The sequence below is a fragment of the Tetrao urogallus genome (assembly GCF_951394365.1).
Source record: "Tetrao urogallus genome assembly, chromosome: 6".
Taxonomy (NCBI): domain Eukaryota; kingdom Metazoa; phylum Chordata; class Aves; order Galliformes; family Phasianidae; genus Tetrao; species Tetrao urogallus.
The window spans coordinates 2,515,907-2,537,336 of NC_136819.1; the positions used below are offsets into that span (position 1 = coordinate 2,515,907).

General features: G+C 42.9%; 2 protein-coding genes across 2 annotated transcripts in view; one reads left to right on the plus strand and one right to left on the minus strand.

The window, feature by feature from the left end:
• Nucleotides 1-2,514: 2,514 nt before the first annotated feature.
• Nucleotides 2,515-12,932, plus strand: TCP11L1 (t-complex 11 like 1; the record flags this gene model as incomplete). The annotated part of the gene is made up of 9 exons (XM_079537237.1): nt 2,515-2,665; nt 4,803-4,935; nt 7,093-7,213; nt 7,764-7,984; nt 8,999-9,135; nt 9,573-9,769; nt 11,375-11,556; nt 12,320-12,492; nt 12,697-12,932. The coding sequence occupies 9 exons, from the start codon at nt 2,515-2,517 to the stop codon at nt 12,930-12,932; spliced, it is 1,551 nt and encodes a 516-aa protein (XP_079393363.1).
• A 4,678-nt stretch (nt 12,933-17,610) lies between these two features.
• Nucleotides 17,611-21,430, minus strand: part of CSTF3 (cleavage stimulation factor subunit 3) — a gene marked incomplete at both ends in the record, with an annotated part of 43,238 nt that continues 39,418 nt past the window's right edge. Inside the window, 5 exons of the mRNA XM_079537847.1 lie at nt 17,611-17,813; nt 18,925-18,985; nt 19,106-19,200; nt 19,592-19,745; nt 20,822-21,017. Coding sequence (XP_079393973.1) covers nt 17,611-17,813; nt 18,925-18,985; nt 19,106-19,200; nt 19,592-19,745; nt 20,822-21,017 — 709 coding nt within the window. The remainder of the gene's footprint in view (nt 17,814-18,924; nt 18,986-19,105; nt 19,201-19,591; nt 19,746-20,821; nt 21,018-21,430) is intronic.

Consider the following 21,430-nt stretch of genomic DNA (forward strand, 5'->3'; position numbering starts at 1 on the left):
GAGCGCGGGGCGGGGCCGGGGGCGCCGAACGGGGCGGGAAAACGGGGCCGCTAAACGGGGCCGCTGGGCCGGGGGGAGGGAAGGCGTGGCGGCGGGCCGGGGCTGCGGAGGCGATCGGTGGCGCCTCGGGCCGCGCTTAGCGCTCCTGCTGTTAGAGGAAACTGCTGAGAACCGGGCTGCGCCGTGGCAGCCGGTGGCGTGGGACGAAAGCCGTGCCGCTGGAATAGGCGCTGCAGGCCTCGTTTATGCGGGCGAACGATGGCAGCGGATGGACTGCTGCGGAGCGAGCGGCTGAGCCAACAAGTGCGCCCGCCCGGCTCCGCGCTGCCGGCCCGCAGCCCGCCTGCTGCCCGCCGCTGGGACGCGGCGCGGGTTGTCCGCTCGGTGGGTTTTTTGACAGTCTCAGTAAAGCCGCTGGCTTCTGGGCTGGAAGGCGCTTTATAAGGCGTGCCCTGCGTGGGGGAAGCCGCGGCCCGGCGGCACGGCTGGCAGCCTGCCCAACGGCTGCGGGCCGGCGGGGCTCCCGCAGCTCCCAGCCTCGCCTCGTCGTGAAGGGCGGGGAGGGCGGCGCCGGGAGGGCTGTGCCGAGCTCTGAAGCGTGTGGCGGGGAGTCGAGTCATCGCCGCGCTCCATCTTCATTTCGTGCCTTGTGGGAGAGAGCGGGAAGAGTGGCTGAGGCCAGCGGAGTGAAACTGAAAGCACCTGTGAAAATGCTTTGATTCGAGCGTTTCTCTGTTCCCTTTCACCTGTCGCGTATTAAGTTTTTTGCTTCAGCTGTTGCTGTTGTCTTCCTGTAATGGCTTCTTTATTGCCAGATCTCGCTGCTGGAGCGTTGGCAGTAGCAGACCTTCTGTTGTGTAGGCTGGAGATCTAGCCCCGCTTGTGCTGTGCTGGTTTGGATAGCTGATGCTGCGCCCAGTGGGAAGCACAGCGTGCTTTAGAGAAAGGCTGGCGATGGGACCGTAGCTCTGCACTCACTGGCGCTGCCCCGTGCTGCCTGAGATGCTCTGTGAGTGCAGAGAGGATTGGGAGCTCACAGCTGGGACATCAGCGCTTGTGTGCAAGCAGAGTGCCAGAGCAGAGGGCTGATATGTGCCTCTAACAGTACCTGCGATGATGCCTTAGATTTCTTGCGAAGATTTATGCTATGCTTTTTGTGCTCTACTTTCTTGTCTAAAATAAAAATCATGCATCGCTGTAGACAAGTGTTGCTGTGTGTCGTTGCCAGACGATGATCCTGAGTCACTGCTGTAGAAGGAAAACATTTTTTAAATGCCAAGTCTTCTGGCTGTCTTGTAGAATCAGAATGGTGCACTCATTGAAGCACTGATGGAGTAGGGTTAGTTCTTACAGCTGTTGTATGGAGAAAAAAGCGTCTGTGCGTTTTATATTCCTGTGTGATTGCTTGTTTATGTCTGTGTTGCGTCCTCTTGGATGCAGTCCTTGACACTGCTAAGTGTTTTTCTTCTAGTAGCTGCGAGGTGCCTTTGGAAGCTGCATCTGTTGTTGAGAGCTTCTTTCTTTCATATTTGGAAAGTGGTGGTTGCTGGAGAAGTAGGCAGTTGGTGACAGAGGAAGGTGGTGCTTTCCCAGGAGCTTCCTTTTTTTGGAAGCCTTTCCTAAAATCAAAGTCAGAATGGTAGCCTCCTGTATAATACTGAGTTTTCAGAGGTAAGACGTGCAGATTATTTCTGACTGTAAACCAAGTGAAGGTAACATGCTTTTCCAGTGTTCAGTTTTTCAGTGCATCGTGGACTATGCTGCAAGTGCTTGTGATGTAATATAGACATTATTCAGCATCTACTGTGCTTTAATTGCTGTTACTGTTATTTACTATTTATCTTTTTTTTTTTTTTTTTTTTAAGAAATCTTTCTTGTATGGCCAGCATGCATCACCATGACTCTTGCATGGGATGAAATTGCAGGAGAATGATTTGATATTTGCCCCGAGTCCTTCTTCAGCTTCTTAATTCACGTGGGTAGCGTGGAGTGAGGGCATTTCAGTTCTGATCGGTTGGAACAGATCACAGTTCAGGAGGATGTTGAGTTCAGAATGCTTCACTGTGTGTATGATAGATAAATACCTCATTTGGCGTAATCAATTGGCCAGACATGTTTGTAATACTCTTAGGAGGTGTTTTTCACTGCTCGTTCAGTATCTTTTTCTGTCACATCTTTATGCAGTAGGTGAGGCAGGGGAAGAGTTCCAGATTTTTCAGAACTCGCTTGCAATACAGATCAAGTGAACGGTAGCTGTGTTGAAAGCATCTCTTTCTGTGTGAGATGGGAAGTGAGTCATTTAGTCCAGGTCCCCTGCCATTATGGGAATGACATCATGTAATTCCTCATAAGATTTCCTTTATTCTCAATTTTTTTCTCAATCAAGAAAACTGAAGATGTTTTCTCACTCAGCCACATTATAAATCCTTATATGTTATAAAATGCTTATTCATTCCCTTTTTAATCTTTCTTTTTCTTTCTTTTTTTTTTTTTTCTGAGAGGAAACAACTGAAAATGTCTCAGAATCCCCACAAGCCGCATTCAAGCGAAGAAAAGTTGAGTGCCTTGGAGGATGATCAAGAGAGCTTGGACAACTCGGAGCAGTCTATCAGGAAGAGAATACAACAAAGTGTTCCAAGTTCACATGGAGATGATACACCAAAGTGTAAGCACAACTGCCCTTCATTTAAAAAAAAAAAAAAAAAAAAGTACAATTCTGTGTCTTCTGCAGTGGAGATGGTGATGGGGTTTTATAGTACTCTCTGTAGGTTTGTTTTGCAATTAAATATTACACAACTCCTGATCGCTTGCTTTGAAGCTGCTTTTAACAAGTGCTTCTTCCTCCATTTTGTTTTAGCACTGAATTGTTCACAATAACCACATTGTTCTGAGCCACATATGTCTTAGATCTTTCTGTGTCTGCACTCACAGAAAGGATAAGCCCTACTCCAGTATACTGTAGCCAAACTGATGCCTGCTGTTTGCATCATCAGCCAAACCTTCTGGGTTGTTGCAGCCTCTTTTTCTGCCAGAGGGCAGGGAAGGCCATCATCAACAAAATCATGCCCTGTCATTTTATTCCCCTCTTATCCAGACACACACAGGTGGAAAGTTGCACTTTTAATCCTAATGCTACTTCTGCTGACAAGGAGATTTCAGGACTGTCATACTGCAGGTTTATTCCTAGGGCATGTTTTTCTTTGTCATTCTGCTTTTAACATCAGAAACTAGATGCAAGATCTCTAATTACTTCTGGCAAATCTATAGATAAGATAAAGGGGAAGTTTATTTGGTTCCGGAGATTGAGATCAAAGAGATGGAATTGCTCACATAACTAGCCCCAGATTTCTGTCTGGAGATCTGAGGATGTAACATTTTATTTGTTGCATTATTTTTTTATTGCAACAGTGTTCATTATTACTGGAGTTCAGTGTTTTGCTTAGAGTCATGTTGCACACAGGAGATGTACCCTACGGAGGAAGACTATGGACATGCGAAAGTGAAATGCATTGCCTTGTCTTGCCTTCCATTGTACCACAAGAAAGTCATTGGTCTCAAGCGCTTTTCTTTCGGGAGGAAGCAGATATAATATGAGAATGAAGTAACATGATTTAAGAGCATTCTTTGGTAAATGAAAGAGTCTCTTAGCTTTGAGTGTGTCTACTGAGTGAAGTCATCTGGCAGCTGGACAGGAGAGCACTCATTCAGCTGCAGGCTCGCTGTGCTGCTGGTAATTCTCTGGATATCAATCCTTGCTGTGTTCCCAGAGTCACTGTGCAAGATATACCTCCAGGCAGAAGGAAATCTGGGTTTGAGAGTGCTGCATGAAAAGAGTGAGATGGTAATGAAAAATTAGAACACTGCATGTATTCTTGGAACTATGCTGTATGTACTTGGAACAGCTTTGAAAGGCAGACAAGTGAAGGGCAGTTAGTTTTAAAGGACCTTTTCTATGTTACTAGTTTAAGTCCAATCAAACTGGATCTTCAAATGAGGCAGCCATGCTGGTTTTTCTGAAACATCTCAGTAAACCCAGCCTGGTTGGTTTCTTTCATGTTGGGAATTAATACATTGCTCCTGTGCTTGTACTGCAGTTGAGGTGAATGAATTACAGAGAGAGGAAGCAATTCAACTGTAGCAATTCTGTAGAGGTGTTTCCCTCCTGTTCAGCTGTATGTTTTCTGGAGCAGCAGAGATAAACCTTGCTATTTTTGCCTGCCTCACCCAAGGACACCAGTGCTGTAGCCTTCTCCTTTGTCAGTGTCACTGTCTCTCTTTTGACTTCACAGGCTATTCTACAGTTGGCCTCTTCCTTTGTCTCCTACCTCATGGAAGCTGACCTGTTTTTTTCAGGTGTGGTCCTTCCTTCTGCTCACTTGTGTCCTCCAGGGCCCAGTTTGAAGCTGCTTGTCCATCCTTATCCCAATGCCTGCTGTAGGATCTTTTGTCACTTGGGGGGGGGAAAAGGATCTGGAGAAGTGCCAGTTGCACTGAAAGTAGAGGGAATAATTATTGCTTAACGTCAGTGGTGGCTTGTTTGCTGGATGGTTTAGAAATAAAGTCACTTGAAAAGCATGAAATGGAAATGACAATGTCTACACAGTAATTAGTGAAAATAGTGCAGTGGCAATGCTAGTCTTCTTATCATCTCTTCTCATCATCTAGTGTAGAGGGAAAGATGCAGTTAAGCAATTCAACATAAATATTTTGGGGCTTTTTGTTTGTTTCTTCAGATGTTGTTATCAGCAGGCTCTTTGCAGATTTCCCTAGCTAATTGTCTGACACTTTAATGTGTGTTGTAGCTAGCCCTCCTCGGCCCGTGTCAGTGGAAGAGTTAATGGAAACAGCTAAGGGAGTAACCAACATGGCACTAGTACACGAGATTGTTGTTAATAGAGACTTCCAGATCAAACCAGCTGAGTTACCAGAACACAGGTAAGATTGCTACTAAGTAGATATATTAAATCAATTCTCATTTGTGTAACTTTGGAATAACTCTAGTGGATGAAATAAAGGCTCTGGCTAGTTCTGCCCAACAGTGCCTGCTAGGGAAGATTTAGGAAGAAGCATAAGAAGGTAAGCATGCAGTTCTGTTTCCTCAGGAATGTGTGAATGTGGAAAGTGAAACTCCTCAGTAATTGTTGGGGCATGTTTTGTGGAAATTGCAGTATGGTTTCTGCCAGTGTCCCCTTATCCTGGGAGCCTGAAGCTGCAGACTTTGAAATATGCAAGTCTAGCTGCAGGTGCAGGTAGTGCTCTTAGCATCACTTAAGCTTTCCCTGCAGGTGGGAATAAGATGAAACTGATCATTTTAGCTTTGCTTTTTTTTTTTTTTTTTTTTTTTTTTTTTAAATCTAATGTCTGTTTCTCCAGGGATACACATCTATGTATTTTGAAGAGACTTCTGTATTTTATTAGATTAGGCCTTATTCCTTTTTAGTCTGGAGTGTTTCCTCCTGTCTGACCTGCAGTAGTCCTGTCCCCCACTAAGAGAGGCAGAACAGAAGTGGCTTTCATGTCTGGTCCCAGACTGCCCAGTGCAGCAAACCCAGTCCTATTGACAGATGCTTTGTCTGCTGTTCTGTTGTGTTTGGTTTTTTTTTGTTTGCTTTGTTTTTCTCCCCATACAGAGAGATGTGGCTGACAGTGTGTTTCTTGGGTTAATTTGTGAAAGTGAGGGCATTTTTACTGGGAGAGACTTGGACCACTGGAACAGCATTGTCTCTGAGTGTCCTAGCTACTCCGCTTTTGAGAGACTCTCGTATTTTAGAGTTCAGGCACCGATTTGCCCTGTGTTCTCAGCACCATCACAGACTTGGGCACTGTTGTCCAGTCACTGTTTGTCACATTTCATACAGGTTGTGTACAATTCATGCATGGTCCCATGAGCTGGGACCTCTCTCTATGATGGAAGTGTTTGGAAAGCATACCTAAGGCATGCAGAGCTCCCTGTTTTGTGTTGTCTTCTGTCTCAGCATCTTTTGGGGGGATTCCTGACAGGTGTCTTCTGCTTGTATGTGATGGCTGACGATGAATGCTTGATGTAAAATGTCACAGTTAAAGCAGTGCTTTTCAATTCAGTGTCTGCTTTTGTTCCTTGTTCCTTCTTATGGTTTTCTCACTTGAAAAAGTGCAGTGATGGTGCGTAAGTTTTCTGGTATGCCTCAATACCATGAAATTTATCTCAAGATTTTTCAGGGGAGAAGAATTTTAAACAAATTTTCTTCTTTCCATGTGTTCTTCTCTCCACCTCCCTTAAAAAAGAGGGGTGAGAGGGAGAGAACCAACCCAGTCCTTCAGTAACTTGGTTGCTTTTCTCACAGATTCTGAACAGTGGCTGCAGTTGTTCAGCACAGTGTCAGATTTGCATCTCTTCACCAGATCAAAGGAACAGATATATTGCAGAGATCATCTTACCAAGAGTGCCTCAGCGTAGTGATCTGCCAGGACTGCTCCTAGTACAAGATCCCTCTGTTCAGTGAAAGTTTTGGCTGAAGAGGCACTCTGGAATCTTCCTTGGAATAATGGCTTTTTTGTGTTTATGTATAATTTGAGTCTCCCACAGCTTGAATGTTTGTGTAGGGAAGTGGTTTGAGGAGAAAGCAGTTGGAATTTGTTTGTTGTTTATAGGAACTGAACGGAGGCTTTAACTGGGGGTAATGGCCGTATTTATGTGTTGAAGTGCAAAAGCTTTCATGTCACAGAAGTTGCTTCATTTCTGTTATGTTTCCTTAATGATTTTTCCTTAGTCAAAGGAATGTTAATACTGTCCTTCTGAAGATGAGGAATAATTTTCATCTGTTTTTATTAGTATTCCAGCGCTATACTTCAGAGGTACTTTCAAGGATTTTAATTGGTAGCCTTCTTTGCTTGTGTCTAACCATTTATTAGGGTATGAGCCGTGCCAAATTTTGTGCCTAGTTTATCATGCCTGAGTGACAAAATGATAGTTTTCTTCTCTGTCAGTCCTCAGATAGTCACCATTACATTATCTTCACATTACTGCATGCTGTTCTTCGGGAGCTGCAGGTACCTGCATGTGGTGGTGCAGACACTAATACAGTTATTTTGAACTGGTCTTATTTACCACAGCTTGGAAAAAAAAGTAAGAGAGATTGTGCACAAAGTTTTCTGGGATTGTCTGGAAGCTCAGCTGAAGGAAGAGCCACCGACATACGACCACGCAATTAAACTGTTGGGAGAAATTAAAGAGGTAAGGTCACATGCTACCAAAGTAAATCATTGAGTTTTTATAGATGGGTTGATGGGAATGGGCAAAAGGAGTTAGAAGCTTGGTTGTTCATAAAGGAGGCTCTTGATTGTTTTCACTACTGTCTGATTTTCTCTGCACATAATTAAGTTGTGTGAGCTGAGGAGAGCAACTTGAGTGTGCAAACAAATGGGAAAGCATGTAAAATGAATCAAGGTGGGTTTCATACTTCCAGGTTTCCTCCACGTTATGACAGTCACGTTGGGTATGGAATCACTGAGATGTCCCAGCACTGAGTGGACAGAGCCAGGTGCAATAGTCTGAAGTGTGATCAGTACTACAAAGCACTTACCACTTAGTGACTTCGTGTCACAAAGAGTGAGGGGAGACATTTGAATTTGGAGCTGACAAATGACTTCGTGGCCTTGTTCAGGAAAGTGCAATTCTGCTCTCAGATGGCAGTTAGTTTAAATGAGAAGTGGTGCAATTACTGCTTTGATCCCTGCTATGTGACACTGAGAACTAATACACTGTTAAAAACTTTCTGTTTCAGAATCTTCTGTCTTTTTTACTTCCTGGTCATACAAGATTAAGAAACCAGATTATGGAAGTTCTTGATCTGGATTTGATAAAACAGGAGGCCGAAAATGGGGCTCTGGACATTGCTAAGTTGATAGAATTTGTTATTGGAATGATGGGGACTCTCTGTGCTCCAGCTCGAGATGAAGAAATTAAGAAACTGAAAGATATACGTGAAATAGTTCCTCTCTTCAGGTACTGAAATGGTACATACTGTCATACTGAGTGTCCTTTAAATAATTTTAGAGATGTGTGGTGTGGGGGTGTTTGCACCAGGGCAACCTGCAGATCTTCATAGAAATGAAAGAGCTGTGCAGGGATGTGGCCATGGGGGAGAGATGTTCCAGAAGTTTTTAACACAGACCCTTCCTGTTGGGGTGAATTGTGTTTGTCTGGCTCCAGCCTGTTACCGAAGGGTGTTTTCTAAATGCCAAATGTGTGTAAACTATCAGATAACAGGTGAGCAGTTTGTTTGTATCAGGATTTATTATCAACAGCAGGAGGGGAAGAAAAGGCAGTTGCAGGAATAGGGGGTACATATCACTGTTCTTTAGCCAGTTCTTCCTTTCCCCTCAGTTTGAGCTGTCTCCCCCCAGTATAATATGCTTTTAGTTCTACCAGGGGCATACATCCTGGGCTTAGGAGCATTGAGGTATCTGCTTCATCACTGTGTTCTCAGCTGAATAGCTCGAGTTTGAGGAAATCTTATTAACCTTGTTTTCTAATTTGATGACCTTCCAAGAGTTTTGAGAGGTTTGACTTGGCAGAATCGCTACTAGCAGGAGGCATGTTGCTTTGAAATTAAGGGGCTTTGGTTTTGTTTTCCTTGGGTCTAATTATTTGCTTCCCTGAGCAACTGAGGCTGGCTATATAGGCAGCCAACAGATAGTATGCAAGCTTGGAAACTCAGACATCTTTCTGTCTGCTCAGCTTTACATTGTAAAATTTGGGGAATTTATCCTGTGGGGCTAGTGAAGTTAATTCTGTGGAGACCTTTCTTCAGGAGAACAAGTTTTATTTTGTATTTGGGAGATGCATGTGTGTGCATGCTTGCTCAAGCTTTTTTTTTCTGTCTCTGAAATTAACCATCCTGTTAACGTTTCCCACGCGTGTTTTTGTTCTTTCCTTAGGCAATCTGCAATAAATCTTGTACAAATAACCTCTTACACTTCTGCAGCCTTGAATAACTTTTTCTGTTTGTTTGTTTAGAGCAATTTTCTCTGTGTTAGACCTAATGAAAATGGATATGGCAAACTTCGCTATCACTAGTATTAGGCCAAAATTAATGCAGCAGTCTGCTGAATATGAAAGAAAGAAGTTTCAGGAGTTTCTTGAGAAACAGCCAAGTATGACTTTGTTTCTTTCTTTTTTCCCCTCTGACCTCTCAGTACATGGTGTGTCTTTGCTTGTAGATCATAGAAATAAATCAGATTTGACATTAATTTTGATATAATTCATGTGGTAAATGACACCTTGTGCCCCGAAACTGAGGTTTGAGAAAAGTATACAGAAACAATATATCTGCACTTAGCACATGGCCATTAGTTTCGTTTCGGTTGATGAGGGGCATCATAGCATCTTCTCACTTCTGATTTCATGTAGCTGTGCTGTGTTAATATTGTTTTAGATGTTCTGCTTAATGCAGTAAGTAAAATGCATGTCAACAACTGGTATCATGGATAATTAGAAGTAGTAACTAATGGCTTTATCTGGAAACTAGTGATAGAAAAAAAACCTAAGTTTGACAAGGAATTTCCTTAACGAGACTTTTTATCTCCTACAGATTCTTTAGACCTTGTCACAGACTGGTTGCAGGAAGCAGCAGATGATCTTGCAAAGCTGAGACATAAAAAGTTCCCTCCCCCCAGCAGTGCTGTTGGTGCTGCTGGTGGAGCTGCTGCGTTGTGCCCCACTGCCATACAGAATCAGGCATATCTGAAGCTGCTGAAGTGGGATCACACAAACAGGCCTTTCCCAGAAGTAGGTATCTAACAAGAAAAATGATTTCCATGCTTGTTCTACTACTTTTCTGCTCTTGGAATGTAGCCAACTGAAATTACAGCACTAAAACATTGATCTCTTGATTGAAAGTTCTTGTGGTATTTCTTTTTCAGTACTCAGTTGAAAAAGAAACAGTTGTTTCCCTTTTGTTCCTGGTATTTGCCTGCTGAATAGCTGCTGCTCTTTTCTGTGTCTGTGTCTCCTCCCCGTAGCTTATGAATTCATGGAAGTTGCCTGAGGTAGGGCAGAACGCTTTGGGCCATACTTCCTCCATGCCTGCAGCCCTCAGCTCTCCTTTGAATGTGAATGGTCTTGTTAACGAGTTTGGGCAAACATCTTCTCTGGAATACAATAACTGACAAAACAAAATGTTTAAGGGAGTTCTTGAGTAAATGACTTTCAGTTAGTCAGCGAATACGGAAACTGTGGTTTTGGTAGCTGTTCCTCCTGGTCCAGCATCTGTCATAGTTTCCAAACTCTGATACAGAAGTTGGTTCTTCGGTGCTTTATCATCATTCAGCTGTTCCTCTTTGTGCTGTAGAATTTAGATCTGGGTTCAAAGACTTTCCAGCCCCCCTTGGAATCAGGGCTGCTGTGTCTATTTCACATTGTCACGGAGAAAGCAAAGGTGGCTGTTATTCAGTAGAATGTGGTGTTTCCTGAGATCAAGTGTCTTTTTTTGGAGCAGAAGGGCCAGGAACTCATGGTGGGAAAAAATGAACAGCTCCTTGTTTATAGGAACAACAAGGCAGAAAAGTTTGTCATCTTGTGTTCCTTTAAATCCATTTGAGAGGCTTATGTAGGCATTCCAATTCAGACTATTCAGCACGTAATGTTTCTTACCAATATGAATTGTCAGGATTTGTCAGATTAAAACTTGCTTGCAACACAAACTCAGTTGTTGTAGGCTGGGATATTGGCACTGTTAAAACTTTCATTTTTCTTGAGAATTAATGCAATAGCTGTGTGAGAGCACACCACTAGTCTTGTCGAGCTGCCTTCATTTTGCACATCTGTAACGTGAGCAGTGCTCTTCCTTTCCTCAGGACTTCTTTTGATGATGGTTTGTTAGTGAATTTCTTGCAGCTCTCTCCAAAGTGTTTGAGCCTGGTCACTGTGTCAGCATGTCCAATGAGGCTGATTTGGTCAAACAGACCAGTGTTTGGTATCACAAAGCAGAATATTGTGATGTATCTATAGAGTAGTATTGTGCATTACATATTAAAATGCATGTTTGTATTTCCAACCTCATGGAGAAGAGCTAGTCATAATCCACACTATATCCATAGGATCAGATCAGAGATAATTTGGACTGGGAGGGACAGCTAAAGACTAACCAGTCCCATCTTCAGAGCCTTCTGTGCTGAACTTTTCTCAGCCTAGTCCGTAGTTTTGATTACTGTCTTATTCTCTAGACATCTTACCTAAATAGAATGAGACTTTTTTTTGATATTTGCTTTTGGCAGATACTGAGAAAGAGTTAAGGTCTTAGAATTACCTGAATTATCTTAGCTGGCATCTCCATTTCATTTCACAGCCTAGTGTACAGATCTCATCCTGTGCTGGCTTTCCTGTTCTCTGCAGACAGTGCTCATGGACCAGAGGCGCTTTCAGGAAATACAGCTGGAACTGGAGCAGCTCCTCATGGCTGGGACTGTCCTTCTGGTCACGTTCAATGCAGCGGGCGCAGCTCTCATCGATGTGCCTGGATTTGCTGAGAAAATCAAAACCATTGTCAGGGTGCTGCTGACAGGAATGCATCTCCCGTGAGTACTGAGTAGCCCTATTCACTATTCAGCTGCAGGTTCACGATGGCTCCACCAAACGATCAGTTTCAGCCTCGCTCTGGTTACGGAGTGCAATACACGGAGGAAGTGATGGGGGCTTCTTATTAGCTGAGGCTGACAGTTTTTATTTATCTTACTGATCCAGAGCCAGCTTTTTGATAGGGCATGCTCATTTTTTAACATCGCGTTACTGACCATACCAGCGTAGAGCTGATTTCCTGTAGCTGTGCAGTGTTAATATTGTTTTAGATGTTCTGCTTAATGCAGTAAGTAAAATGCATGTCAATAACTGATATCATGGATAAGTAGGAGTAGTAACTAATGGCTTTAGAGCTGTGTGTGTACAAGCAGCAAACTCTGCTCACAGTTTTGGCTGGGCTCCATCGAGACAAATGGCACAAATTAGCTGCCCCCAGACTGAGGTTGCTGTGCACGCTGTGGGTTGACACTTATTCTTCGTGTTGCTCTGAGATGGCTGTAGACTGAAAATCAGCTCATACGTGTATGGATTGCACAGGCTGAAGGTTTTTTTTTTTAATGCTATCCCATCCCCTTGTGTTACAGCTGAACGTGACTTTCATGTCCATAAAATTTACTTTATTATTCTTGCGTTATCTGGATTACTTTTCTTCCACTATGTTCGATAAATAAGACAACTGTAATTGGATACTTTATTTTCAAAAGATGGGGAAAGTGTGAACAACTCCAGTAGCTAAGCAGTGCTCTACTCCACATTCCATAGCTCCTTTAACCTGAAGGAGTCTTTGGCCACCATTGGTGAGAAGGTGTGTGCTGAAGTCAACGGCTGCCTTTCCCAGCATGGCTTTGCACCGTTCACAGCTGAGAAAGAGACTGTGCTGAAAGGACAGATCCAAGCAGTGGCCAACCCTGATAACACCATCTGTAAACTAATAGGTATGCTTTGACAAAAGTACTCGGTTCTCACATGACAAAGTGTCTCTATTTATAAAACTGTTAGTGGCACGTCATGCATGGTTTCTATTTTAATTTATTTCAAGTATGTGCTTGCTGTGCTCTGTGTTTCACATGAGATTAGAATCTTTCTAGCTGTCTATCTCTTCTGAAGACAAACCAAAACTCTTGGTCTAACTTTTCCAGATTCTCGAATTCAGAAGTTTCTGGAGCATTGTCTTGCATCTAGTCACCAGAAAGCGGTGCCGACTGTTCCTGGAGGATTAGGCCCTATTCAGAGAGAGCTGGAAGAGATTGCTGTCAAGTATGTTCGTCTTGTCAACTACAACAAGATGGTCTTCAGTCCTTACTACGATGCTGTTCTTGGCAAAATACTGACTAAGGAAGAACCCCAGCTTGTAGGGATGCCGGAGGAATCGTGAACACAGTTTGTGTACCAATGCAGTATTAATTTTATCAGCTATTTTGAAAAATCGCACCCGTATTTGTCTAGGAAAACAGCTCTCCATGTGAATACTATTTCCTTTTGAGTCACTCGTGCTGCCCGATGAGGAAAATGCGTGAATTGCAATAGGGGTTCTGAGATAAGTGATGAAGGAGGGATGCATTTTTAATGTAAGTATGCAACTTTTGTGAGGGAGTGTTGTGGTAGTTTTCTGGCTATAAGATTTCCAGGCAGGTGCTATGTAGGAAAAGTTAAACAGCCAAACTCTGTTTTTAAGTGGTTCATTTTAGTGCTTTTTATTCTCATTTGTCATGAATTTGGTTTTGCTCATCCACAGCAGGTTAGCAGTGGTCCTTCCCTGCAGGGAAATGTGGCTTTTCAAAAAGATCTTACTTTAAAGACTTCAGTAAGCTAAAACTCTAGGTAGGAGAAACCTTAACAGGCAAAAAACAAAGCCAAACAGCACTTACTGTATCATTATGGTTGGTGTGGTAGGCTACTAAGTTTTTCTTTCAGCATTTTTCTGCATTTTTAATAGCTTTTTTTTTTTGCTGTTTACCTGCAGATGTTACAGAAACAGAGTGTATTTTTGTAGCAAATTTTCTGATTATTGGGTAACCGTCCTCTGCTTTGTACAGTACTTAACAAGGTGGCAATCTTACAGATTGCAGCTGTATTTATCTCCTGTAAAGACTTCAGAAAGGCAGAACTGAAATGTTTTGATAAAAGTGGCGTTTCTTACCTTTTTTTTGCTAGTAGTTTACTCCTTTTTATGTGAAATACTAATTTTGAAGTTAATCTGTGCCATTTACAGAAGGTGGACTTTAAGTGTGTTAAACTTTAGGACAAAACTTCTACTTGTTTTTTAAAACTACTACTTGAGATGGCTGCGTTTTCAGTCATGTCTTCAAAGATATCCAGGAGGTGCAGAGCACTATTAGAAGTGCGAGTGAATTTACATTGTAGTGGGAAGTGCATTATTTAATATTAGTTTGAATACGCAAGGAATGTTTTCAATAGAAGATTTTATTCTTTTTTACATTACAGAGGTGATTTTAAAACCTTAAATATTTAAGGTCTTGAATTTCATTAGTTATGTGTTGTATAGATGAGGGTTCACAGAAGAGCTCAGTGATCTTACAGCCTTATTGCAGTTTTAAACTCAGCTAGGAGGTAAGTGCAGTTCAAGTTTTCCTCTAGCTCTTGAGCTCCATTATTGTTTTCATAAATTCATCAAATTTTGATTACTAAGTTCATAATTATAAACAGTAAGCATCCAAAACACTAGACTGTACCCAAAATGTTGTTTTCTCTAAAAAAACAACAACAACAAAAAAAAAAAACCACCCCACCAAAACCAGTGATGTGAAATGAATACATGGCCCTCTTATTGCTGACATCCAGGTTCATTTCATTAATCAACTAATCAACCAATAAAACAGCCCATCTAAAAGAAAGCGCTTGATTGGGAATCAGTGTTGATGCTTTCTTTGCTGGCTTTCTCCTGAATGTCAGCAGGCTGAAACTGCTGTGAGTTCAGAGGCAGGGGGGTTAAGCAACAGCTTTTGTTGTGTATTCACCTCTGCAACTATAATGTGGGTTTTTTTCTCACTCATTACAACCCTGCATTTCCCAAGGGGGAAAAAAAACAACCCTAACAGCAAAACTCTGTAGTAAGAGATCACTTTTCCCTTGGCCAGGTTTACTCAAATAGCAGTGTGGATGTCTTTGGTAGCTCAAAAGGGAGTAGGTTGGTTAGCCAACAAAAAGTAGAGTGGGTTTTTGATATGGTCACAGGATCACAGAATTGTAGGGGTTGGAAGGGACCTCCAGAGATTGAGTCCAACCCCCTGCCAAAGCAGGTTCCCTACAGCAGGTCGCACAGGTAGGCATCCAGGCAGGTCTTGAACATCTCCAGAGAAGGAGACTCCACCACCTCCCTGGGCAGCCTGTTCCAGTGCTCCGTCACCTCACTGTAAAGAAGTTCTTGCACACATTGGTGTAGAACTTCCTATGCTGCAGTTTCCGGCCGTTTCCCCTTGTCCTGTCTCCACACACTGCTGAGAAGAGTCCGGCCTCGCCATGCTGCCCCCCACACCTTAGATATTTATAGACCTGGATCAGGTCCCCTCTCAGTCTTCTCTTCTCAAGGCTGAACAGACCCAGTTCACTCAGCCTTTCCTCATAGGAGAGATGCTCCAGGCCCTTCACCATCTTTGTGGCCCTCCGCTGGACTCTTTCCTTGTCTTTTTTGTACTGGGGAGCCCAGAACTGGACGCAGTGCTCCAGATGAGGCCTCACCAGGGCAGAGTAGAGGGGGAGGATCACCTCCCTCGACCCTGCTGGCCACGCTCTTTGCAATGCAGCCCAGGATGCCATTGGCCCTCTTGGCCACAAGGGCACACTGCTGGCTCATGGCCAACCTGTCGTCCACCAGGACACCCAGGTCCCTCTCCGCAGAGCTCCCCTCCAGCAGCTCATCCCCCAACCTGTACTGGTGCATGGAATTATTCCTCCCCAGATGCAAGACTCTACACTTGCTTTTGTTAAACCTCATCTGGTTTTTTTTTTGCCCATCTCTCCAGCCTATCCAGGTCTTGCTGAATGGCAGCACAGCCTTCAGGCGTATCAGCCAATCCTCCCAATGTCATATCATCAGCAATATCATCAATATCATCAGCAATCAGGATACTACAGAGGTCTTCAAGGTTTCTGCAGCTCCTTACTGTACTTTGTTATTAGTCTGGAATCCATCTTGAAATACAGTCTCTAGCTCTGGAGCTGCAAAAAAAATTAATTCAGTAGTCTGGGTAATAAAGGAACTACCCAAAACATGTTTGCAGTTTAAAAAACAATACAAAACAGACAAACCTGTTTTCCTTTTTGCAATTGAGAGTTGCTGAAGTTTAGAACCAAATGCTGTTATTTCACTATTCCCCAGAGGCTTCTTTTAAAGGCCTCCAAACTAAGCATAGGACAAGCAGTTGGATGTAGTGAGGTGCTGGTCTCAGGGATGCAGGGAAGAACAGCACAGTGTTTAGAAAAGCATGTGACTGATGGCAGAATGAGTGGGACTGAGTTATGGGCAGGTAAGATGGTACTTACCGGAGTGCTCCCAGTCTGTGACTGCCTACTCCAGCCTGCTGTGACATGGAAGCACAGACTGTGCTGCTGCTCGTGCACGTGTACTGCTCACAGGGTATATCCAGTAAGTTCATCTCTTCTCTCAGTAGGGATCTGTCCTGGGCTTAGCGTAGGAAAAAATGCAGTGCTCACACTTGGCTCTGGGCTTGCCTTTGGAGGTTACACACTGGAAACCTGGAGTGCCTCTGTTTCTTTAAGCTTCTGTAGGCCTGGCAACTGGAAAAGATCTAAAAGAGGCTGTAAGAGGTTCCCATGAAAAATCACATTAGTGACTTTTCCCTGGTCACTGTTTAATGATTATCATTGACAAATAGTTTCTCTGCATTGTCTTTAAAAGCAATAGGCAGATGTAATTAAGTGACAGAGCAAAAAAAAAAAGGTAGGATTGATATGGCTGCTGTACCTTACCTCTATGTCAGTATTCATACATGCACTGTTCCATCTTTTCTTTCTGGTAGATAGGAGCAATGACCTACAGTTATCTCTACTGCTGGTGGTGGGAATGTCCTTCAGCTTGTCTGAGTACCTGAATTCCCTGTCCATCGTGGGTGTTCTTACAGTCTCAGGAGAGCACAGTCCTGAATAGTCCATTACAAGTTAAAATCTAAAGTATATATAGTAACTGCTTCAAAAGTTCATATGGCTTTTCTTTTTTTATGAGCTCGTTTAAAAGTAACCAGTTAACCTCAGTAGCTAATATATTAACACTTAATCATGTGCAAGCTAAGTGGAGGACTGATGCAGGTGTCCAGGAACAGGCTGCAGTGGCTAGTACTCCTGGCCAGCCCACATTACAGACCTGTAACTGGTCTGTGTTACCTTGGTAACTTCTTTAAACAGTCCTGGAATTCAAAGTAAAGGAATACTGTTTCCTCTAGAGAAACTGAACAGAAAGCTAATTCCTGTATGTACGCTCTGATCAATTTCCTGTGATGGTTTTAATTCTTGGTAACATTGCTTTCAAAGTTGCTGAGTAGTATTTAAAAAGTAATTTGTTGTGTTTGAATAAAAGCAGAATGAGGCATGATGTTATCGATCTCCTTTTATTTTAAAGGAATGTTTTCTCCCACTTTCAACTACAAAACAGATTCCAAACATTCTGCCATAAATAAAAACGACCGGTAAGGCAGGACACTACATGGACAAAGCTGAGAACAACTGTCTTCCAGAAAATGTGAATTAAAAATGCTTCACAATTATAAGCCATCCAGTTTTTAAAATAAAACTGCTGAAAACCCACAAGATTTCAAGTGGTAGATGTGAACACCCTTGAACAAAATGCAGTTAGACATTTTGCACTTTTGGTTCTGAAAACCTAGTTTTGTTCAGAGCACATTCTAAGATTGTTCTGTCTGTTTTTGGGTCAAGAACCATACAGAAGAGAGGCACCACAGTAACAAAACCATTTTCAAGATTTTTTTTCTTTGCAGCTGTCCCTTTGAAATGCGTTACATTTAAGAGACTGACAAACTCAACGCAAGTCCTTGTCACAGTAGAACTCCAAGCTTGTTTCACCGGATTCTCTTTTGTTGTCGTGCTCTGTAAATGTCGTGTACAGGGGGAACTACTGAACCTTTCTCCTCATCGTCGTCAGAATCCTCGTTTGATCTCTTGACAGCCTTATTGAGCATAGCATTGTTTTCCACAGGTCCATTGCCTTCCACAGCTATTTCAGGTAGGCCTCCGGTAATTATCCGTACAGCTTCATCAACAGCTTGAGAAAGAGATTAAATTTGTGATTAGAAAGCTGTTTCAGCACAGCTGAGTACAGTTGCAGTCATGCTTTTGGAATAAAAATTAATAATCATGCCAGCGGGGACACCAAGACACAGTCATTCTGGAGCTTTCAGGAACATAACATCTGCAGAACAGTGCAAGCAAACATCTTAAGAATTGAGTCTCAACTGTCTAAAACTTGGAGCTGTTGCAGGCACTGCTTATGAAGTAAATGCTGCTGCATCATCCACATACTGAGGTCAGTTTGGAAGCTTAATAAAATAGCAGGGCCTACTGGAGCAATGCTAGCCCTAGTTCATGACTCAGCAGCAAGTATGCACAGCAAGCCAGTTTCTGGTTAAGAACAGAGAAAACTTCCAAAATACCATATATAATTTAAGCAGGAGTTTTATTTTCCTTCTAACGGAAAGCAAATCCTAGCTTTTTTTTCTCTTTGATCATTTGCTCCTTCAGCCAGCAGAGGAATGAAAAGCACCACGTGAGTCATCTCCCATGGAAGCCCAGCGTACAGACCTGTCCTCTTTGTACATGTCAGAACTCTACCTTTATTGTAGGAGCTAAGAAAACATTGTTCTGGAATTGTTCTCAAGCACTGCTTCAGTGTGCAGGCAGAGTTACGTCGACCAAGGCACAAAGTCAGATGACCAAAGACTTGGAATTTTCTCTAACGAAGTTTGCTAAATGCATTTAGCATTTTGTTAATATCTTGATGCTAGGTAATCTGTAACCACGCTGCAAATTTGTAATTTAATTAATTACAGTTATTATGCTGCTACATGTACTGCCTTCTTCTTTGAAGGGGTGTTCTGAAAACCTTACTTTCTTTTAATGTTTACCACCGAAATGTTACTGAAGCAGCAGCTGGTGATTTTCAGCTTTTTTTTTACTTCATGTTGATTTCCTGCACAGTTGAACAAACGTCTCTAGATTGATCCCAGCCTACAACCACAGCCAACTCAACAATATGCTCTTAAATAATAATTATACATCTGCAGCTATACAGGAGGCCTGCGTTTTAGACAGTAATATCCATATGTAAAGTGAATCATACGCACTACCACAGACGGCAGAGTGAACAAACGACTTACTGTCTGGCAGTTTGCATCTTCTAAATATCTCCATGAGCTCATCCACTTGAACAAAGGGACCCTGTTTTGTTTAAAAAAAAAAAAAATAAAACAAAAAAGAGATATTTCAAATAGAGTTCGTATATAATGTGGTTCTGTCAAATTAGAACAACTTGTACAAATTTAAGCTTTCAGAGCTCACCTGAAAACAAATAGGAGGTGGCAGGAGCTTCATTAGGACGACAGCTGCTGGTGGAACAGGAAATACACCTCCTGGTACAGGATGTAAACCTGGAGCTGTGGGAAGAAAAAGTATGTGAATCCAGTGCAAGACAGCAAGCCTTGTATTGCTTTAACAGCTCTATTATTAGGTGCGGATAATTACTACTCTGTTACTTTTGCCTAATTACATATGGTTGAGTTACTGACCTAAAGTCTACGAGCAGTGTATGCAACAGGTTATTACCACTTGCCAGACACAAAATCTACTTGTACTTATTTTCATGTGACCTTAGATGTGGGTAAAACATGCACGCATACCCTTAGCACTCCACTTAAGCAAAGCCTAACATTTAAGAACAGATCTGTGTGACTAAGGCAGTCTGTGTGATTAGGTTTGCTGAGCATCCCAGCTAATAGCCTGTTGCTGGGTAAACCACGGCCACCGCGGACTGAACTTCTGACTTACGTGCTAAGTGTCGTGGCTGAAATGGAATCATCTGCTGGGTGTCTGGTTTGGGATATTCGGGTTTTCTGTCAACTTCATCTTTGAGAACAGGCACAATGGACGGCGCGACCACGGGGTCTGGGATTATAGCTGCCAGCTTGGCACGGGAGACGTCCTGTGAGAGCCAACAAGACAGCACTGAACTTGGCATTACCACGTTGTCTAAACTGCAGAACAAAACATCTCTCTGGACCACTCATTTCTTCTCGCTTTATCATAATGACAACAACAGCTGCCCTCTTAGAAGACCATCTGGGTAAAGCTTGCATATTGTCATCACACATTGCAGTCCTACAGTGGGACTGTTCAGCTGGGAATGGAAACACATGGTTTTGTTTCAGAATGGAGCCGTATTTAGCATTTTTGAATGGCACCATTTTTAGGCTGAGAAGATTTAGGTGAACAGGTGCAGCCCATTAAGCTTCACAATGACCATTTCTCCCTCATTTCATTCTCTAGCTTGCTCTAGCTGGAAAATAAACGAATTGTATGGCAGTTCACGTGCATCACTTCAAGTGATTCTATTATGGTATGTCACAAGAAACCAAACCAGCCCCTGGCCTGAATAGTCTTAGGTACACCTCAGACCTACGCTCTCTCAAACACACCTGTGACTTCAAAATATCTCTGTTGCAATGCCTTAAGACAAAAACATTCAATGGCTCACTGTGACTCGTTCCCACCTATCAGATCACTTTAAGATTGTGAAGCCCAACAGTTGGGCTGTTTTGCTAACTTCACTGACCTTTTTTTCTTCTCAGAAATCACTTATCTATATAAGAAATAAAAGGAAGTTGAGGCGCTTGTTTGGAGATAGGAGCTGAAGGTTCTGTTCCTACTTATATAAGGGAAAGAGCAGTTTCTCCAGCAGAGCTGTTTCTGCCTCTGGCAGTCTATTAACACACAACTCCCATCTTACCGACTTCCCAAGCTCTATGGACTGGCAGGGGACTCATGCACCACTTAAACACATGTGGTCAGGAATGTGACGGGAGACCACTAGGCACAGGCTTCTGGCCTCAAATTTAAATTCCAAAAAGCGGCACTGAAGCACTTTAATTATCATTTACAATTGAAACAAAGGAGGAAGATTCTACCAGGAAAAAAAACAAGCGCTAAAGAAGGAACCGCTCAAGTTTGCTATGACTGAAACCAGTAAACAGTAAAAGGAGGCATTACCCACTTACTTACCTTATAACCAAGAGCCTTAAGCTCGCTTGCAGAGCAAGGGTACAAGTCCATGAACTTATACCTGTCTACAAGCAGAGCTGTTTCTTTACCCTCGTATTCTTCCTTGAATGCTGTAAACCTCCGTTTTTCAACTTTGAGGATACTGGCAAGGTCACCAATGTTGCTTTCAAAAGCTAGAAACCGAGCCCAGATTTCCCTGTAAAAGAACAGATAAACAGACAGTTACTGAAGGAGAAAAAAATCCAAATTATAAAATCTCAAGATGAGAGATGCTCATGAGGTAAATCAGGGAACACGCTGCCATCTCTAGCATTTATTAATTTTGATCTGTAGCATCCATTGCTATCCCAGCGCCTCACGTATTTTGGTAAAAGCTTTCAGTAGTAGAGGACTTGAATCACCATACACTCAGCTCATCTCTGCAACAGACCCTGTCATGAAAAGAAAAGGGAAAGGTTGCCCAAGGAGGCTGTGGATGCCTCATCCCCGGAGGCATTCAAGGCCAGGCTGGATGTGGCTCTGGGCAGCCTGGGCTGCTGCTTGGCGACCTGCACATGGCAGGGGATTGAACTGGATGAGCGCTGTGCTCCTTTGCAACTCAGGTTTGTG